The sequence below is a fragment of the Odocoileus virginianus genome, chromosome 24 (assembly GCF_023699985.2).
Source record: "Odocoileus virginianus isolate 20LAN1187 ecotype Illinois chromosome 24, Ovbor_1.2, whole genome shotgun sequence".
In the NCBI taxonomy this organism is placed as follows: Eukaryota; Metazoa; Chordata; class Mammalia; order Artiodactyla; family Cervidae; genus Odocoileus; species Odocoileus virginianus.
The window spans coordinates 17,731,591-17,750,330 of record NC_069697.1 but is presented as its reverse complement, the minus strand read 5'-3'; the positions used below and the strand labels follow the sequence as shown (position 1 = coordinate 17,750,330).

Sequence of the window (18,740 nt, the reverse complement as noted above, 5' to 3'; positions counted from 1 at the left end):
CAGGATGTAATGTAACAAAGCGGGCATTCACACATGGAAATGTGTTTTAACTCTTAAGAAGGCAGCCTTTGCCCAGAATAAGTCATTATTGACTCACAGGCTGCTGCAAGAACACAGTGATTCCCTGATGTGTGTATTTGGTGATACGCAGTCAGCACAGCAATTTTAGATGTTTGACAAGGATTTGCATGGTGGTGACATGCCAGCCATGTATGTTCTGATACTTGCATACGGTTACCGGTGAGGGGGTTCTATTGATGACTCTGTGTGACCTTGCCCTAGAAATTTATTCCTGCTCTGATAATTGCATACCCCAGTTAAAAAATATAGAGAATTATACATTTAATACTTGCTCTGGTTATCAGTTTTCATTGCTTATGAGTTTGTTGAAGATAATTGCAATACTGACTCCTCAAATCTTGTAGCATATACATGATTTTGTAAAGTTGTACTCGATAGAGTCTGAGGCAGCATCGTGTTGTTTTTTCGGGTTCAATTTTTTGAATAGAATATTTCCTTCTCAACGCCTTCTCTCCTTCTTTCATAACATTATACTCTTGAGGTTTGCCTTTCCCTGTCTGACCGGTTTCGTCCGCCTCCTGTGATTTCCTTCCTATGTTGGCAGGCCTTGGGTTTCCCATCATGGGGCACTCGCCTCTTCATCTCTGCCTTCTCCTTGGGTGATGCTCTCTGCTTCTAAGACTTCCCATCTGATTCCGGCATCTGTGGCTCCAGTCCAGGCTTTTCTCACAGGCTTTGGGGCCAAAAGCTCAGTTGCTAGTAGACAGCTTCATTTTCCCAGCCTCTCCAGACTTTCCCTTCAGAAAGCATACTTCCCCATTCCCCCTCTCTGATGAAACTGTCACTCACCTTGCTAGGTAGACTTGACTTTGAAAGGAATCTTTCACCTCTTCTTACTCATTGGGTCGACACGACATGCAAATTCCATGACTCCTGCCTCTAAACTCAAGGGTGTCTGCTTCTGTATCTCCCCCCCACCCTGGTTGAGGCTGCTGCCTTTCTCTTGCATAATTCAGGTAACAACATACTAACCAGTGTTTTTTCCTGTCTCCCTTCACACTGCCTGTTACTTTCCTGCTGAAAGCTGGCAGTGGTTTTGCACTTGCTCTTAGAAGGAAGTTCAGACTTCTCACGTAGATTAACAAATTTCTCTGGGGTCTGGCTCCTGCTTGCTTCATCTCATCTCGTCTCCTCCTCAGTGTTTGAGGCATAGCAAAATTTTCAGTTTTCTGAAATACTGTTGTGCCAAGCTCATTCTTATTCCCGGTCTTGTGATCTCTTCACCTTAAACATGCTACCTCACCCTTCCTGTGACTGTCTCTTAATCATTCCTGAGATCTCGGGTTTGGTATCTTATATTTCCCTTATCCACCCCAACTCCCTAAATTTGGATTCCAGTTCCTTTTGCTGGCTTCCGTAAGCAACCTCACCACCCCCATCATTACTGCTTAACACTCTGGGTTTTGATTAACTGATTGCTTGTTGGTCTGCCCCACCAAACTGCGAGTTCCTTGAAGGCAAGTGCCGGAGAAAGGCATCCCGCCTGACTCATTTCCCTGGGGATGTTTGTGCCTCTCGTTATCTGGCCTGCGGTTGGCATTCAGGAACAAAGCCTGAGTTTGACTTCAGATAGTGATTCACTTAAATTTGAGGGGCGTCTCCTTTTTTGAAATGGAGAATGTGATGAGAATATGATGATTGATCCTTTTTTCAAAAAGAATTGACACAGGCCTTCACATGCTTTCTTGATCCGCATCTCTTCCTCTGTTGCTGCTGTTCAGTCACCGAGTTGTGCCCAACTCTGTGACCCCGTGGACTGCAGCACACCAGGCTGCCGTGTCCATGGGATTTCCCAGCAAGAAGACCGGAGTGGGTTGCCATTTCCTCCTCCAGGGGATCTTCCCGACCCAGGAATCTAACCTGCGTCTCTTGCATTGGCAGGCGGATTCTTGACCACTGCCCCACTTGGGAAGCTGTGTTTTCCTGTGACCCTCACTCAAAAGAAGGTGTCCACAGACAGAACACGCTCACAAATGCTGACATAATCTCAAGTAGAAAATTTGAGATTAGGATGTGCTGTGTATTAGCCGTGATTTTCAGTTAAATCCACCATTTCAGTGTTCTTTCCTCTTCATTTTCTAAATTGAGACATAGTTTTATTAGCCTCAGTTGGAATGCTACATTTTTTGGTAAAACATCAGTATCTTGATAGCATTTGCATTTTTTCCCATAAGCTGTCTCTTTCAGATATAAAGACAGTATTCTTGAGCCATTATCTATTCATAGAATGGTGGGTCCAGACCCCAAAAGCATTAAGTCTGAGGCTACTTTTGATGGTTTTTTAATCTGTTTTCAAATCTGTCTCCTCTTTGTGAAGCTAACTGGGCCATTGAAAGATCAATGCCTTGGCCTCCTTGCTCCACTACGATCTATGGAGCCAATAGGTCCAGGCAAAACAGTTCTCATTCTGTTTATCTGTAATTTTTTCTAAATGATTGATACCATATCTCATCTGTTTTTAAAGCTAGGACCGTGTAGTCTCATTACCCGTCTCAACAGGGCTTACCTTTCTCTTGCCCACAAACATTGCTTTTCTCCCTCCTCCCAGGGGAACTGTCTTCCTACACCCGTAGCAGCCTGACTCCCATGCCCTGGATCCCATCTCCCCTGGCTTCTTCAGAGGGGAGCTCTAGATGAACTAATCTGTGTCTCCTGTGTCACCAGTGTGGACGGTCATTTCCGCTGCTAAATAGCTTGCCTTAATATCTGTCGCTCATCTTTAAAAAAGCAGAATGGTTTTATTTATCCATTTTGAATTAAGGAGCAAAATAAAGAAGTAGAGCAGTAAAGGTAAATATAACACTAAAGGCCGTCGTGCTGTATTTTGCCTTTGTGTGCGTGTGGGCTCAGTCGTGTCCAGCTCTTTGCAGCCCCATGAGCTGTGTAGCCCGCCAGGCTCCTCTGCCCATGGGATTTTCCAGGCAAGACTACAGAGGTGGGTTGCCATTTTATTTTACCTTTACTATGTTTTACCTTGACTGCTTTATTTCTTGTTATTGCATCACACGCCTGGAGGTTACCTATGCTCATTGTTTCCACTTACCTCTTTCCCAGACTTGCTTCCATACCACCTCTTGAAGCTTCCTTATCAAAGTCATCAGCCCCCATCTAGTGAAGGCCAGTTGTCCAGTCTTTCTTCATTTTATTCTACCTTTGTGACACCATTTGATATGATCGGCCGCATCATCTTTTTAAAAACTGCCTTTCTGTAGTACTCCATGAACCTGTGTCTGTGTCCCCCGATTTCTTCTCAGTTGCTTTTGGTTGTTTGCACAACCCTCTGTGACCATCAAATGTTGGAGTGCTCCAAGGCGCCAACCTCAGTCTGGATTCCTTCTTGTCAATGTATTCTAGCTTTCCAGGGGCTGCCATTAGGCCCATGGCTCCAGAATCACCTGTATAGTGAGATTCTCTGGCTCAGATCTCTCCGAGTTCTGAATATGGATAACCAGCTATCTACTAGACATTTCCCCCTGTTTGTTTAATGGGCATGCCGTGTTTAAACCTGTAAAGCAGAACTGTGAACTCCTGCCTCCCTTTTTCCACCCAGTTCTACTGTTCCCAAAGCCTGCCTTACCTTGGTAAATGTCTCTATCTTCCATCCATTTAGGTGCATGGGCAAAAAAGAATCTAGGTATCGTGCTTTACCCTTCTTTTTTTTTTTTTTTCTTTCATCCTCATCCAGTCCTTCAGCAAGTTCTATCTGATTTCCTTACAAGATGCCTGGAAGGTTTAGGGGCTCTGCCTCCGTTTTTGGAACCCAGAGCCAGCCACCACCATCTCTCCTTTTGTGCTGGAGAGACCAGTGGTCTCCCAGCTGGTCTTTTCCTCTGCTCCCATACATACTTCTCAGTTTGTCCTTCAGTCAGTTTAAGTGAGATTAGTTACCGCTACCCTCCTATAAAGCCTTCTAGTGGTTTCCATTGCACTTAGAATAAATGCCAGTCCTCTCTCTCTATTATTTTAACTCTCTTTCCCTCCAGTACAGTATAAGCTTGCTGAATGTAAGACTTTTTTGTTCACCCTGACTTCTCAACAAAGTAAAGCAGTACCTGGGCATAGTAGATATTCAGTAAATATCGGAGAGCGGGACAGACTGTTGTTGCAAAACTCTTAACTAGGTCCCGTAAGTTTGTTATTTTAAATTACTAGAAATCAGTTGTCCCCAAAATAGACTTAAAACCTATAGTGTTCAGTTTGTAACTTGTCTTCCTCCTTACTTAATTAACTGTTGCCCTGTAGTTTATGATTTATATACTCGGTACCTTCTTTGGTCCTTCCAAACAATCTAGGTTATACCAATAAATATTAATTCTGCCCCTCCAAGCCCCAGCCCCAAAAGGAGTAAGTGACTTGCACAAGATTTCAGTAGGTTAAACTGGAACCTAGGTCTTCTGATTCCTAAACCAGACAGCTTTGGCAGTGCAGTGTTCTAGATGTGTGCTGGGAGCATAGAAGAATTATGCTGATCTTTGGATCAGTTGCTTTTTTACTTCCTGTATTCCCTCCAAAATAACATTTGAAAGCAATCTTTAGCTCTGTGGCTGTTCTTTTCAGCATTAACATAAAATATCAGCCCGTGTTAACAACCAACATAAGTTAAGATTTAATTATTTTTATAGTTACAGTGATGATATTTAAAACTGAGGTGTTGTATGTAATTGATGGTTGACTCTTAAGGGTGAGTTAAACTGATGGAACTAATATCTTCAAACATATTTCTTAAGAAAAAAAAAAAGGAGACTGACATAGGGAGGAACAAGCATCTTTTATTTTTGCTATAATGGCATTAAAATAGAAGACACAACAAACCTACCCACTGTCTAGTAATCATCGCTTCATAAAAGAAAGGCTGCTTAATTTGAAAAGCAGTAAGCACATAATTTCAGGACATCTCAAAGTAGAGTTCTTTAAAACAAATACATTTTGTTTTGTGGAAAACCTCACTGCATTGATTCCGTTAACCCCCAGTTAAACCGTGGATGGCTGTTAACTGTCTGCAGCCAGGACTGGTGAAGGGATTGCTCTCACCTGTAGAAACAGCTTGTGAAATCTGAGTCGCACTTTGCGAGATTGCTCTCTCATACTGCCTTCCCCCGTCACTGTCAGTGCGGTCCTCCACTGCCTGCCTTTCCATTGACTCTGACTCAGCCTTGGGCCCTGTGGAAGTTTCAGTTGCTGACTTTTGTCATCAGAAGTGCTTTGCACACTGCCCAGGCTGGACCTGACTTTGTTACAGTTGCTAGTGACAACCATCTCTGGAAGCTTTTTGGTTTCTTTAACAAGTAAGTAAATGATTAATGATAAACCGAAGTAAATCTTTAAGGATCTGTATATACACTTGTCATGGTTTATTCTAACAGTGAGCTTGCTTTGTTCTCTCCTTTCTTCTCTCTGCCTGCCTCACATCCAGAATCGTAGCTCAAGCAAGCCGAGAGCTTTCCAGTGATCTGCTGCCCCCGTCTTCCTCCCTGGCTGTCCTCCTAGAAGGGGTTCTTGCCAAAAAACAAAGAGTTGAGGTTACTTCATTATAGATTTAAATATATAATGATAAAAGGCATGTCATCCCGGGATCTCTGTCCCCTTCTTCATTGCTCTTAAACTGGGGAAATGTCCTTTGTCACTGCTGCTTTTGTTTTCCTGCCTCCCTAATAATCTGTGTTGACAGCCTTTGCAGTAGCTCATTGGGATGGACCTAGGCTTGACGGGATCATCAGGATGAAATTAGAGGAGTAACTTGGTAGGTGAAGAAAAGGCGAATTTGATCCTGCAGCTTTCTCTTAACCTTCATAGCTTGCTAATTTCATGCTCTAGGCAGTAGATCATATTTCCTACAAAATGTATCTTTTCCTTAACAGTGACAGTCAGTCAATAGCACTACCTATTTCTCCAATTGGAAATAAATCCTAAAAGTCAAGCTTGAAGGAAAGGTCATCCTAAGTCTCCCGTTTTTTGTGACTTAAAAATCTTTTATCACTTGAATTAGAACTTTTAGAAGTTTTCAGACTTGTGATAGGTGAACTTTTCATTGTTCAGCAAATAAGAGTGAAAATAAAAAGCTTTCACTTGTTAACTAAGATGTAAGTAAATCAAGTAAACATCTTTCTGTGGAAGAAAAATACAAGGAAAGATTGGAGAAATGTTTAATCCCAATCTAAAACTATCAAACATATCATTTCTGGTTTTCTGTCAGTCTAGTGGATGGTATAGATAGTATGACCAAAAACCAGCAGTTGGGGAAAGTGGAATTTCTTAATTCAGTCTTGTGTCGTCTTCTTAAAATATTTTCTTCAAGTACTGTGCATGTTTTTTGGTGATTTAAATTATGTACAGTTAGTCTAACTCACAGGAATAAACCATTGTGGTAGGATCTTATGCACTGTGTCTAAATGTAATGAATCTAAAGTGTAGAGAATGACTGTGTTTTGAATAAAATATTTTCATTTGTAAGTAGTAAAACCATTCACTAAAATTTCTTTCTTTTTTACTAGGTTTAAGTGGAAACCCTGCAGATATAGAAAGAAGAGAAGCAGTATTTGGAAAGAATTTTATACCTCCTAAAAAGCCAAAAACCTTTCTTCAGCTAGTATGGGAAGCATTACAAGATGTCACTTTAATTATATTAGAAATTGCAGCCATAGTATCATTGGGCCTTTCTTTTTATCAACCTCCAGAAGGGGATAATGCACGTAAGTAAATTGGTAGGGGAAAAAAGACTTATGTGTGATGTGAAGTTCAGCTCATTTGCTTACTTAGTACATAATAAAAATAGCAGGCCAGCATTTATTAAGTTTGCTGTATGCTAGGTATCATTCTAATAGTGCTTTTTAATAGTTCTTTAAATGTATTACCTCAGATAGTTTTCCCAATAGCCCTGTAAGATAGATAGTGTCATCTGCATTTTACAAGTGAGACACAGAGGTTAAATAACTTGCCCGCATATGCATCCTCTGTGTCTGGCCAGGAGGTAAGCATGTGTATGATGTGTTATGTGTCATGGTGGTTTTTAAGTTCTTTAGAACACTAATGTGAAATAATTATTTTTTAATTTGGGGTTTTTAAAAAAACCTTTTGGAAAATCATTATAAAAGCAAAATTTATTCTTTTTCCCAGGCTATTATTTTCCAAGTTTTTTAAATATTGTATATATTTTATTGTTATGTGTATGATCTGGATACTTTCTTTACCATCTTAGAAATGTTTATGCTACACAATATTCTACTTTAGGTAACTTGGCTTTAACCTGTAGCTGCAGATGTTTTTGTTTTTCTCCTATCTTTTCTGTCCTTCATTTCTTTTTAAAATTTCTTCTTTTTCTTTGGAGCAAATTATTTTACGTGGATTTTCCTGACAGTACTTTCTATATCTGACAGGAGATCTAGCTTGGGTTTTGGTCACTATATTTAAGGAGCTATAGAGTAAACCAGTGGTATTTTACATATCAGGAGAAGGATTCACCAAAATATGTTGGTTTGCAAAAGCTTCATTCTTCTGTCTTACAAGTTGTGAAGAATTTTAATAAGTATTTGCTAACTTGGCTTAGGTAATCATTTAAATTAATTCTTCAAAGGTATGTCTAGAGCTCAAGTGAGAGAGAACTTCTTGGGGGTTGGGAGGCGGGGGGAGTGGGAGGAGACAGCTGGTCACAGAATAAGCAAATTTACCTGAGGCTGAAGTCTGTGTAGATCAGGGTTTCTCAGAGCGGCACTGTTGACATTTTGCACTGGAACATTCATTGTCACCTGTTCATTGTACCATCGCCCAGTTGAGGCAAGCCAAAATATCTCCAAAGATAGCCAGTATCCTTTAAGGGGGCAGAAGTGCCTCTGGGTGAGAATCTCTGATGTAGATAAAAGAGGATTTAGGCAATATTCTGGGCAATATTGAGCCAGATTATTTTTTAAAACTTTTATTTGTTGAATAAATGGTACATACTTTGCTGTTGAAAAATTAGAGGGAAAATGACATTTCAAAGTAAATCATGTTTACTGAAATTCCCACTGTTTAGAGATTACTGCTGTACCGTTTTGAGATATATGTATCCTCTGAGATTAAAAGAATTTTTTAGTTGTCACTGATGGTGCTCATGTATGTGCGTGTGTGCCCAAGTGGATAGGCTTGAGGATGTGTGAATGTGTGTGTCTGTTTATCTGGAAAAGGAGGTGATACCGTGTTTAGCAACATACAGCTAAATTCTTCACTGCTTGGTTTACCCAGCTTTCGTCATAGAATACTGGGAATTGGTGTTCTAGCCTTAGGTGAGTTAGCAGATGATCAAAAACTTTTTACTTGTAAAATTTTTTCCGCAGGACTATAAGAAAACTGAAGAAAAATGTTTTCAGTGGGAGTGGGTTTTTTTAATTCACAGAATCTGGACACATCTTGGAATTCAGCCTACTTCATTTGTACAATGTAGTGACAGGCCCTTTTTCAAATTTGCTTAAGGAGATAACTGGTGTTAATCCAACTGAGAAGATAATCTAGAGTTGTTGGTGTTTTAGGGCCATTTAAAGAGACTCAAGATCTACCAGAAGGTCTTGATAAACAATATAAAGATGTTTTTGCTCTGTGGCAAAAGTTATTTAGTGTTTGCACTTAAAAAAAATACGCCTTTCAATGTATTTCATGTATCTTTTCATCATATTTAACACTTAAGAAGTGGTCACTTGCCTAAAAGGAAATCCAGTAATTATGAATCTATAGTCATAGAACTCTAGATTATCAAAATTTCTTACTAGTGCTGTTAGGTATGAAAATAAGCACTATAACCCAGAAATCTTCAGTCCATACAACTAGTGGTTCTCAGACTCTTGGTCTCGGAACCCTTTTACACTCTCAAAGTACTGAGAACTCCAAAGAGGTTTTGATCATGTGAGTTACAGCAGTAGGTATTTACTATATTCTAAATTAAAACTGAGAAATTAAAAAATACCAGAGCATTTTAAAATAATAAACATTGTTATCATATAATTATACTTATTATAATTAATGAATGAAGTTATAAAATGAGACAATGAAGTGTAGTGGTATTTTTAATTTCATTGTGTCTAGTTAATGTTTGGCTTAATTGAAGATAACTGGATTCTCATCAGCTTCTGCAGTCATTGTGTTGTTTTTAGCTCATGGAGTTTTTGGAAAGTTTCACTGTACATTCATGAAATACGAGACAAAGAGCATCTTAGTATTATTGTAAAAACAGTTTTGACCTTGAGGATCCCCCTGGAGTTCCTGAACAATACTTTGAGAACTGCTTTTTTGCGCTAGTCATATGTACACTTCACATATGACCCAAGAATCACATAGGGGATTTGAGAATGGCATATTTGCCCTGTGATATAGCATAGGCTGAATTCAGATGGTAAGTACCTCTCAGGTGAACATATTTACAAGGGAGCATCTTCAGTAAAATCGGTTTTTATTACTTTATTTATACTCGGACTTTACTGAAAACATTATTACTTTTCTTTTTTCCATGTGTAACCGGTAAACCACAATCCTTTCCTGACTTTGATTTTAGAGATTAATCTTTCCCTGCAGCTCCCTTAAAACTTTATAATGGTCATCAGTAGGAGAAGTATTTAATTTCTAGAAATACTTTACTACTGTCTACTTCTAGATCATTCTAACTTTGTGTGATATAAAGTGGAACTATATATAAATGAAATATGTCACTAACTGCTCTCTTTAGAAATACTCAATAGTTTAGTTATAAATACATGTGCTTGTGAGATTTAAAACTGAAAATTAAATAATTCTCTCACAATTCCTTTTCTTTAACCTCAGTTTCTCTGTCTTTAAACTTTTTTGGTTATTTACCCTATAAAGAAAAGATCTGAGTACATGTCTCCCAATGATACATTTATGTTTTATATATATTTAAAGCTATGTATAATGTGAGCACTTTAAAACATATACAAAAATAGATTTAAAAGATGAAAGTTTTAAATTTTTATATTTAGTAGCCATAAGACATCGTTATTGATAGCATGATTGAATGTACATTATTATATTTTATAATCTTGATTTGGCCTGATTTGGGTCTTAAGTTTGTTTTCTTTCAGAACTTGGTTTTAATGTCTCTCATAGGTAGGAAAAAACTCATAATGTTAGGCAAATCCAAGTAGAATATTTTAGTGCACTCACTGAATCGTGATACTTACACCATGATACTTCCACCAGTTATGTAAAAGTTTTTGTTGAAATATGACTGGTAAATTTCATCTTCTGATATCAGATTGTTGTTTTTACACACTCTTGTAAAGTCCTGCATCGTTATGTTTTTAACTAGTAAGAGCAAAGCCCACGGCAGTGCTTTATTTGGAAGATTACATTTTCGCACTGCCTCCAAGTGGGTGAAAGTGATCAGTAAAGCGGTCAATATGGTATTTCAGCCTTTCCCTGTTCTTGAATTCAGATTTGCTTTATCTGACTCAGAAAACAGATCTCCTGTCTTCTGGGCAGGGGTATAGGTAAGGATCAGCTGTCTTTACAGCTTCTGCTATTTAAAATGATATCAACCATAGATTCACTTAACTAGTTATTTTATGCAATGATACATGGTTATTTGTTCAGCTTGAAAATAATAAAAATAGAAGTTTTAGTATTTGAATGTCTAGGCTGGCACATTCAGTAGATCATCCTGCCAATCTCTTTTGGAGAACATACTTTATACCCATTGATCACTGAATCCTACTGATGTTCACAGGACTATTTTTAATGATTGTTCACATCATCCCTTCCGTTTCACCCCAGTTGATTTTCCTCCAATTTCTGTCTTCTCTTTCTTCATCTGTCCTACATACCTCTCACCAATTCATCTTTATTCAGCACCCTTGCACCTCAAGTCCTCTCTTCAGTTATTCTCACTATTCTGGAATATGCGTTAATGATTTCTAGTGTTAATGTTTCCTTCTTATTTCCTTGTGAATAATCCTTTTCCTGTTCTGAATGTCCTAAGAGAACCATTGACTTTCAGAGAATTTAACTCAACCCTCAGTAAGAATTAACTTTACATAGGAACACAGAACATGTTCTATCATCTGAGTTTATAAATGACCAAAGTAAGCTTTCAGAAAACAATACTTATCTTTATTACATGTATATTTTCTCTGTTTTGTTCTGTTTTATTTCTCAAAGTTTGGTCATAAGCCACTGAACTGATTTTACACTCACAAATAGACTACAGCCCAAGATCCAAAAAGAGCACTGTCCTTGTTCTTTCTTCACCATTACTGACCTTGCAGTTTTGAGCTTTCCTTTTTCCCTCCTCTTGTCTTCTTCTAAACCCTTTTATGCTGACTTTAATCTCTCCCTGCAGTTCTCATCCCTTAAATCTACACAGCTAGCTCCCTTGTATCATTTGGCTCCTGGATCAAATGTCATGGACCCTTTAGAAGGGCCTCTGTTCACTTAACCATGATTAGCCTTCTTTTTCATTTGATAGCACATCATCATGTTTTATTTTCTTTGTGCCATTTACAATATCTGAAATTAACTATTTGTGTTTTATTAACTGAATTCTTCATATACTATCCTCACCTGCCAGTCTGAATATAGGTTCCCTGAGGAGAGAGAGCTTATATGTCTTACTCATCATCACATCCTTAGCTTTGAAAACAGTGTCTGGCACCGAGGGTAGGTGCTTAAATAGTTGAATTAATGAGTAGCACTTGGCTTAAAATTTTATCTTATGAAAGTTAAGCTTTTATCATACTTCAGTGGTATTGATATGTCAAATAAGCATGATTCATGGGTAACACATAATACTTAACGTTTCTATATGTGGCTTGCCTACTGTATGTTATAATTAATAGCATTAACCATTGGTCGAGGATGAACAAGCTTCAGTCAACTGCTCAACCTTCTTTATAAATGTCTTCTCATGTAATCCTTGCAACAACTCTGCAGTAAGTGGTGGTCTCCAAACTTGACAGATGAAGAAACTGAGTCTCAAAAATAAGTAACTTGCCTTAGGTTGAGATTTAATCTTTCCAGTTTCCTCCCTCTTAACTAGCACCTTGGACTGCCTCCCTAGCCTGCAGATGAGAATCTTTGGAGGCAGAGAACTTGAAATTAACAGAGTTAGCAACATCCTCACTGTGGAATGCTTTGAGTCAATAAGGTGTTTAGAGCTCTAAGTAAAATTAACGGAACATATAAACATCATAATTACATGTCTGTTGCCATCAATTCAGAATCTTTTTTGATAAGCATTTTCTTTCTTTCCAAATAGTTTGTGGAGACGTTTCTGTTGGAGAAGAAGAAGGTGAAGGTGAAACTGGTTGGATTGAAGGAGCTGCAATCCTCTTGTCAGTAGTGTGTGTGGTGTTAGTAACAGCTTTTAATGACTGGAGTAAGGAAAAGCAGTTTAGAGGTTTGCAGAGTCGAATTGAACAAGAACAGAAGTTCACAGTCATCAGGGGTGGTCAGGTCATTCAGATACCCGTAGCTGACATTACTGTTGGAGATATTGCTCAAGTGAAATATGGTAAGTAAAACAGGGCAGTCCATGTGACATGTGATGTGATTTTATTGTAATCTTGTTCACAGCTTGGCTTACCTTTATTATTTTGTTTTAGGTGATCTTCTTCCTGCTGATGGCATACTTATTCAAGGCAATGATCTTAAGATTGATGAAAGCTCATTGACTGGTGAATCTGATCATGTTAAGAAGTCTTTAGATAAAGATCCCTTACTTTTATCAGGTATGAGTTTTCTTTAGAACTTTTAACTGTTTCCTCCTTCACAACTGTACACCCCTATCGGTAGTTTCCCTAAGAGCCAGTAATGCGAAGAGGATTCTGTAGTTTGTGTTAGCTTCTATCCTTGTAATCCTTAGAGACTTTTTTTTGTAAGCTGGCAGAGACTTTAGAGATCTTTAAATCTAAAACTGTTTTTTATAAATGAGAAGCTCGAGTCCAAAACACAGAAGATTTGAGAGTCAGTGTTAATGTTGTATAATGACAAAGTTAAAAGTATAAACTTAATGATCTCTGCTGAATTGATCATTTTCTCTGTGTTCATATTTATTCTTCAGGCCTAGTGAAATATAAAATTAAAGAATGATTATGTGTTTAAAGCAAATTAGTGCATTTTCTGTGATGATCTACATAGGACAAGTTTTCTGTTTTTAAAAAGCTCTTTAAAAAAAAAAAAGCTCGTAAATTCCTTAAAATTAGCCTAATCTCACTTCCTCATTTTAACTGCTGAGGAATGAGTCTGAGACATTAACTATTTACCTAAGGTAATATGGTTAATAGTAAATAGATCCAGGAGCAGTACCACATCTGCCAAACAGACCTGAATTTGTACATGGTTAAGACATGTTCTGAAAATGGAAGGGTGTGTATAGGTGAGGGTACTGTCTGAAAGGGGGGAGTAGGTGTCTACTTAGAAGGCTTTTGTAACAACTTGCTGTTGATAACTTGACCTGAGGTTAATTGAAATTGAAATGGAAAGGATGATGAAAAAAATTACGAGCTACCTTCTAAAATGAAAAGAAACCAAAGTACCACAACTTGTCTCCAGAAGTATGCCAGTTCCTTAACTTTTGTTTTCCAGTTTCCTATCTTAATTTTCTAGTATTCTTTGTAGAATTTGCAAAATTGCTTGTAAAACATTTGTTTTAGGTATAGATTAGATTAGGTATAGATTTAGATTGAGTTACACTAGCATTTAGAGTAAGAAAATGCTGCCTATTTGTCTTTAATTATCATTTTCAGATGTTAATGGAATGCTAACATTTCCTACATTGTAAGGAGATTCTGCTTATTTAACCGTTTAATAACTTGGCAGCTATGCTTTTTCACGTCTTCTGTGTGAACTTTATATTCTAATTAGTCAGACATGGTTTTACTCAACCCAAAGTCAAACCTGTGACAAGGGTCAGTTACGTTAGAATCACAGCTGTGGAGCATATACCTAAGTTTAACCATTACCTTTTTAAGATTTGTAAATATGTGCCAAAAGGCTTATTGCAAAACATGCCGCCATTAAAGATCAGAGTAATTTCATGTATGTACATTTATAAACACCATTATGTATGGGGGGAGGTTTCACTTGTAATATAGACTTTCTCTTCTGTGAAACACCTTCAGTGTCCTGCACTACTAAGACCATTTATACCCTTTAAGTTTTTCTTTATCTTGGTGTGCTTGGAATTCATTCCAGATAGAAATATCTTGGCTATGTAATATCCTCTGTCCATGGAATTCTCCAGGAAGGAATACTGGAGTGGATTACCATTCCCTTCTCTAGAAGATCTTCCTGACCCAGGGATCAAACCTGGGTCTCCTGCATTACAGGCAGATTCTTTACCATCTGCGTCACCAGGGAAGCCCATATGTTAAGTTTAATGTTCCTTGTTTTACTTATTCCTTGCCATACTTCTAAGAAACTGCAGTTCATGTTAACCAAGTAAAATCTGTGATCTTTCCAGAGGAGAGGGAAGCTTGCTGGTCAGACCTAAGCCATAGACTGACCAGGCCATAGTGTTTGGTGAACTGAGGCCATCTCCTCTGGTGTTTTTGCCACATGTACCTCATGGACTTTGCTGGTGGTACTTCTAGTTTATTCACACAGTGCTTAGTTCTTAGTGTCTTAGGTTGACATCCTGTTACGGAGCCTTGGTCCTTTTCTGTTTTAACAGAGATGACTGCTAAGTTTTTGGAGACTCAGGTTCTCAACACACCAAGTATATACCAAGAGGGACTCGATAAATTTTCCATGTTTAAGAAAAGACTGAAATAACTTTCTGGAGTTGCTTATCACTGTATGGGTGGGAAAGTTTTTCTACGTTTATTTCCCTCTTCCAAAAATGTACTGAAAACATGAAATGCATTTATTTTTAAATTTATTCTCATGATGCCATCTCTCACTGCTGTTCTTGGCTTTTTAAATTTAGATGGTTAAAAGCAGTTATTCAGTTAGCAGTGAGGATATAACCAGAACAGACACTGTTTACTTTGCCTGAGCCTGTTAGCAGTCAGCATTCGATTACCTGTGGTAAAGACAAACATAGCATAAATTGAAATTTGCTAAAAGCTAGAATTGTTAAAAGAAACTGTCTTTTATACTTAGTCCTTGCTCAGCATATTAAAAAGCAGAGACATTACTTTGCCAACAAAGGTCCATCTAGTCAAGGCTGTGGTTTTTCCAGTAGTCATGTATGGGTGTGAGAGTTGGACTATAAAGAAATCTGAGCATAGAAGAATTAATGCTTTTGAACTGTGGTGTTGGAGACAACTCTTGAGAGTCCCTTGGACTGCAAGGAGATCCAACCAGTCCATCCTAAAGGTGATCAGTCCTGGGTGTTCATCGGAAGGACTGATGCTGAAGCTGAAACTCCAATACTTTGGCCACCTCATGTGAAGAGCTGACTCATTTGAAAAGACCCTGATGCTGGGAAAGATTGAGGGCAGGAGGAGAAGGGGACAACAGTGGATGAGATGATTGGATGGCATCACCAACTCAATGGACATGAGTTTGAGTAAACTCCGGGAGTTGGTGATGGACAAGGAGGCCTGGCGTGCTGCGATTCATGGGGTCTCAAAGAGTAGGACATGACTGAGCGACTGAACTGAACTTACTCAGTAAATATTGTTTCATTGTCCTTCATTTCTTGTTTCTCTTGCATTTTTGCTGGCATAGGAGCTAATAATTAGTGAAGTAGTCAGAATATAGATTTTTTTTAAAGCAAGAAAATCAAAGATTTTAAAATTTATATGGGATAAATCACTCAGTAATTAATAGCCAAATACAAATCCTTACGTTCTAGAGTAAGTACACATGCTTCACAATCTTACTTTGCAAATAACAACTGAAGGTTGATTTATTACACAGGATGTTAGTAGGTGCTTCAGACCTGTCGTCCTGATGGTTGTGAAGTAGGAGATAAAATAAGTGATAACTATAAAGATTTGCAGTATTTAAACAAGAGTTTCAGTTTAGAAAGCTACTTAAAATTCACAAAAATATTAGAACAGAGAGGTGGGAAGCCTTGTAGTGAGGAAAGCAGAGATGCAGAGGCGTGGATGTGCAGGTTGAAGAGCTGTGAGCAAGATCAGCAGCATTATGAGGAGAATATGCCCGCTGTCCTCCTGGATTGAAGCTGCCTTGCCAGCTTGCAAGATTATTGTGAGGGACAGAGTCAGAATTCGGTCCGCGTCCCGTCTCTGCCCGCTAGCTTTTTGTAATGGAGTTTTATGTGAGAGCAATAGATGGGAAAATTTGGAAGGTGGATTGGTCTCCGTGTGGAAATTTTGGAATTTATGGAGTAGGCCATGTACAGTCAGCCTATATAGAGTAGGCCGTGTAGGCTCCCGTTTGGAGCCACAGGAGGCTTGGATAAAATCACGTTTGAGGAAGGTTAAACCTTTTTCAGGATGAACCGAAAAGACAGAAACTTGCTAGGAAGCTGCTGCAGTGATCGAGGTGGGCTGGCATGACATCCTGGGTTAGGGAGAGGTTGTGGGGTTGTCTTAGGGATACGGCGGTTGTTGCTGTGTAATCCTTTTGGTTCTAAGCAGATTTCTTTCTAAGTGACGGGTTTCTCAGAGAAATGTCCCTAATGATAAAAACACAGTTATAATTTAAATACTGACCATTCACTGAACCCTAGATTATACTTGATTCTCATTTTTAGAAAGTGCACATGTACTGTTATCCCCATCTGTGGACTGGGCATTGAGATGTTACACTTTGCCCCGTATCACAGGATAAATGAGTGGTAAGAGTGAGTTTTCAACTCAGATGACATATTACGAACATAAAACCTTAAGCACAAGAACTTAGGCTTCATTTAATATCTTACTGGATTTTAAAACCAAAGTTTTTATTGTTTTAGGTACTCACGTAATGGAAGGCTCTGGAAGAATGGTAGTTACTGCTGTAGGTGTCAATTCTCAAACTGGAATTATCTTCACCTTACTTGGAGCTGGAGGTGAAGAGGAAGAGAAGAAAGATGAGAAGAAAAAGGAAAAGAAAAGTAAGAATAGCAGTGTGCCGAACGAACTGATGATCAGAAATACAGCAGCTGGATTGTAGTAGCTCACCCAATAAATACAGTCTTTCATCAGGTTTTGCTGTGAAGAGTTCTACAGAAGGTTCATTACCCAAAGTAGTACTTTCAGGTGTTAGAATTGATAGAAGGGATTTTTTTGTTTTAAGACTTAAGAGTTCATGAAAGGCTTTATGAAGACATCATCCCCTTTACCATAGTCAGACAAATTCAGCACCTCCTTGAACACTTTAAAAAATCTGTCATTTGCATTTGACCAGCAAAATGAATTAAACTCCCAGTTCCTATTTACTTTTTTTTTACTACTTTCATATCAACTGTGATATGTCAGACATGTCACATTTTGGCCTTATTGAACTTTTTCATCTTTTTCAAGTTTCCTGCTACTTATGTAGTATCTTACTACATAAGATACTTGTTGGCTCTTAGACACACGATCAAGACTTCACTTTGACACCTGGTATGTTTGTCTTGTTATATTCAGCCCATCACTAGCTTATCAAGGTGTTAAAATTTTAATCTTGATCCATTGTATCTACTGTCCCTACATGGGATCTATTATCAGTAAGCTGGATAACCATAGTTTATCCACAAGGATCTTATAAGAAGCTTTATTATATAGGGAAATAGTTATCAGAATCCTCACTGGGGAGTATGTCACTTTTTTTAAAAAGCCTTCCCTACTCTGCTTTTAATATTTACTGTACCACTGTTTACTCCAGTTTCTCCTTTTAGGGCAATAGCAGTTTACTGAGGTTTAACCACTCAGATTTATTTAATTTTACTTAGGCTAGTAAGCCCATATTTTTCTCACACACATAAGTATTCTGAAATCTTCTAAAATAAATGGTTTGCTATATCTACATCATTGCTTTTAATATTTAGGTTAAATCTTTAGGTTTTATTCTTTGAGTTTTATCTTTAGCTATGAAATCTTTATTTCAAACAGAAGCATGTTTGAAAAGCTCTGCCTGCAGGCAAGGGTGGCAGGCTCCACACTCTAGGTGTTTTCCTGTCCCACTCACAACAGTCCTCCATATGCCACCTTAAGGTTTCTTAAGGCATAGTAGAAGTCAGTTTAGAAACTGTAGTGGTGATACCATTTACTGAGTGCTTTATATGCATTATCTCAATAATCTAAGATTTACCTTTTTCTAACGATGAGTAGATTGAGGTTTATGCAGGTTGCGTAACTTGCTCCAGATTAAAGATCTTAGTTAGTGGCAGACCAAACCCACTTGTCAAACTCAAGAGTCTGTATTCTTAACCATATATTATATTGCATCCCAATTTTCAGGAGACTAAAGTCAACAGACCTTATTAAAAAAGAAAGGGAAGTTCATATCATGACCTTGTTCTTATTGACTCCAGTTTCTTTTCCAGTAAGCACCATTTTTCTAAGATCTGTTATACACCTATTTATTTTAATGCAGTTAAGAGTATTCCCAGGAATTAGCATCTGACTGTCTACCATTTTTGATTCTTAGGAGGTGTGTGTGTGTGTAAATTGCAGAGACCATTTTTTCTTCTGTGGACTTTCAGCTCTTCTCACATTCCCTTGAGTAAATTAATATTATATGTTAGTATAGTCCAGGGTAATCTGTTTCATAATCTGAAATGTGAATGTTTGGTCTCACTCCAG

At 38.1% G+C, this 18,740-nt stretch overlaps 1 protein-coding gene across 4 annotated transcripts in view; it reads left to right on the top strand.

Annotated features, from left to right (window-relative positions):
- Nucleotides 1-18,740, top strand: part of ATP2B1 (ATPase plasma membrane Ca2+ transporting 1) — a 122,117-nt gene that overhangs the window by 64,302 nt on the left and 39,075 nt on the right. For all 4 annotated transcript variants that reach the window (XM_070454314.1, XM_070454313.1, XM_020882462.2 and 1 more), the window contains exons 3-6: nucleotides 6,573-6,770; nucleotides 12,314-12,568; nucleotides 12,660-12,785; nucleotides 16,925-17,065. In XM_070454314.1, coding sequence (XP_070310415.1) covers nucleotides 6,573-6,770; nucleotides 12,314-12,568; nucleotides 12,660-12,785; nucleotides 16,925-17,065 — 720 coding nt within the window. The remainder of the gene's footprint in view (nucleotides 1-6,572; nucleotides 6,771-12,313; nucleotides 12,569-12,659; nucleotides 12,786-16,924; nucleotides 17,066-18,740) is intronic.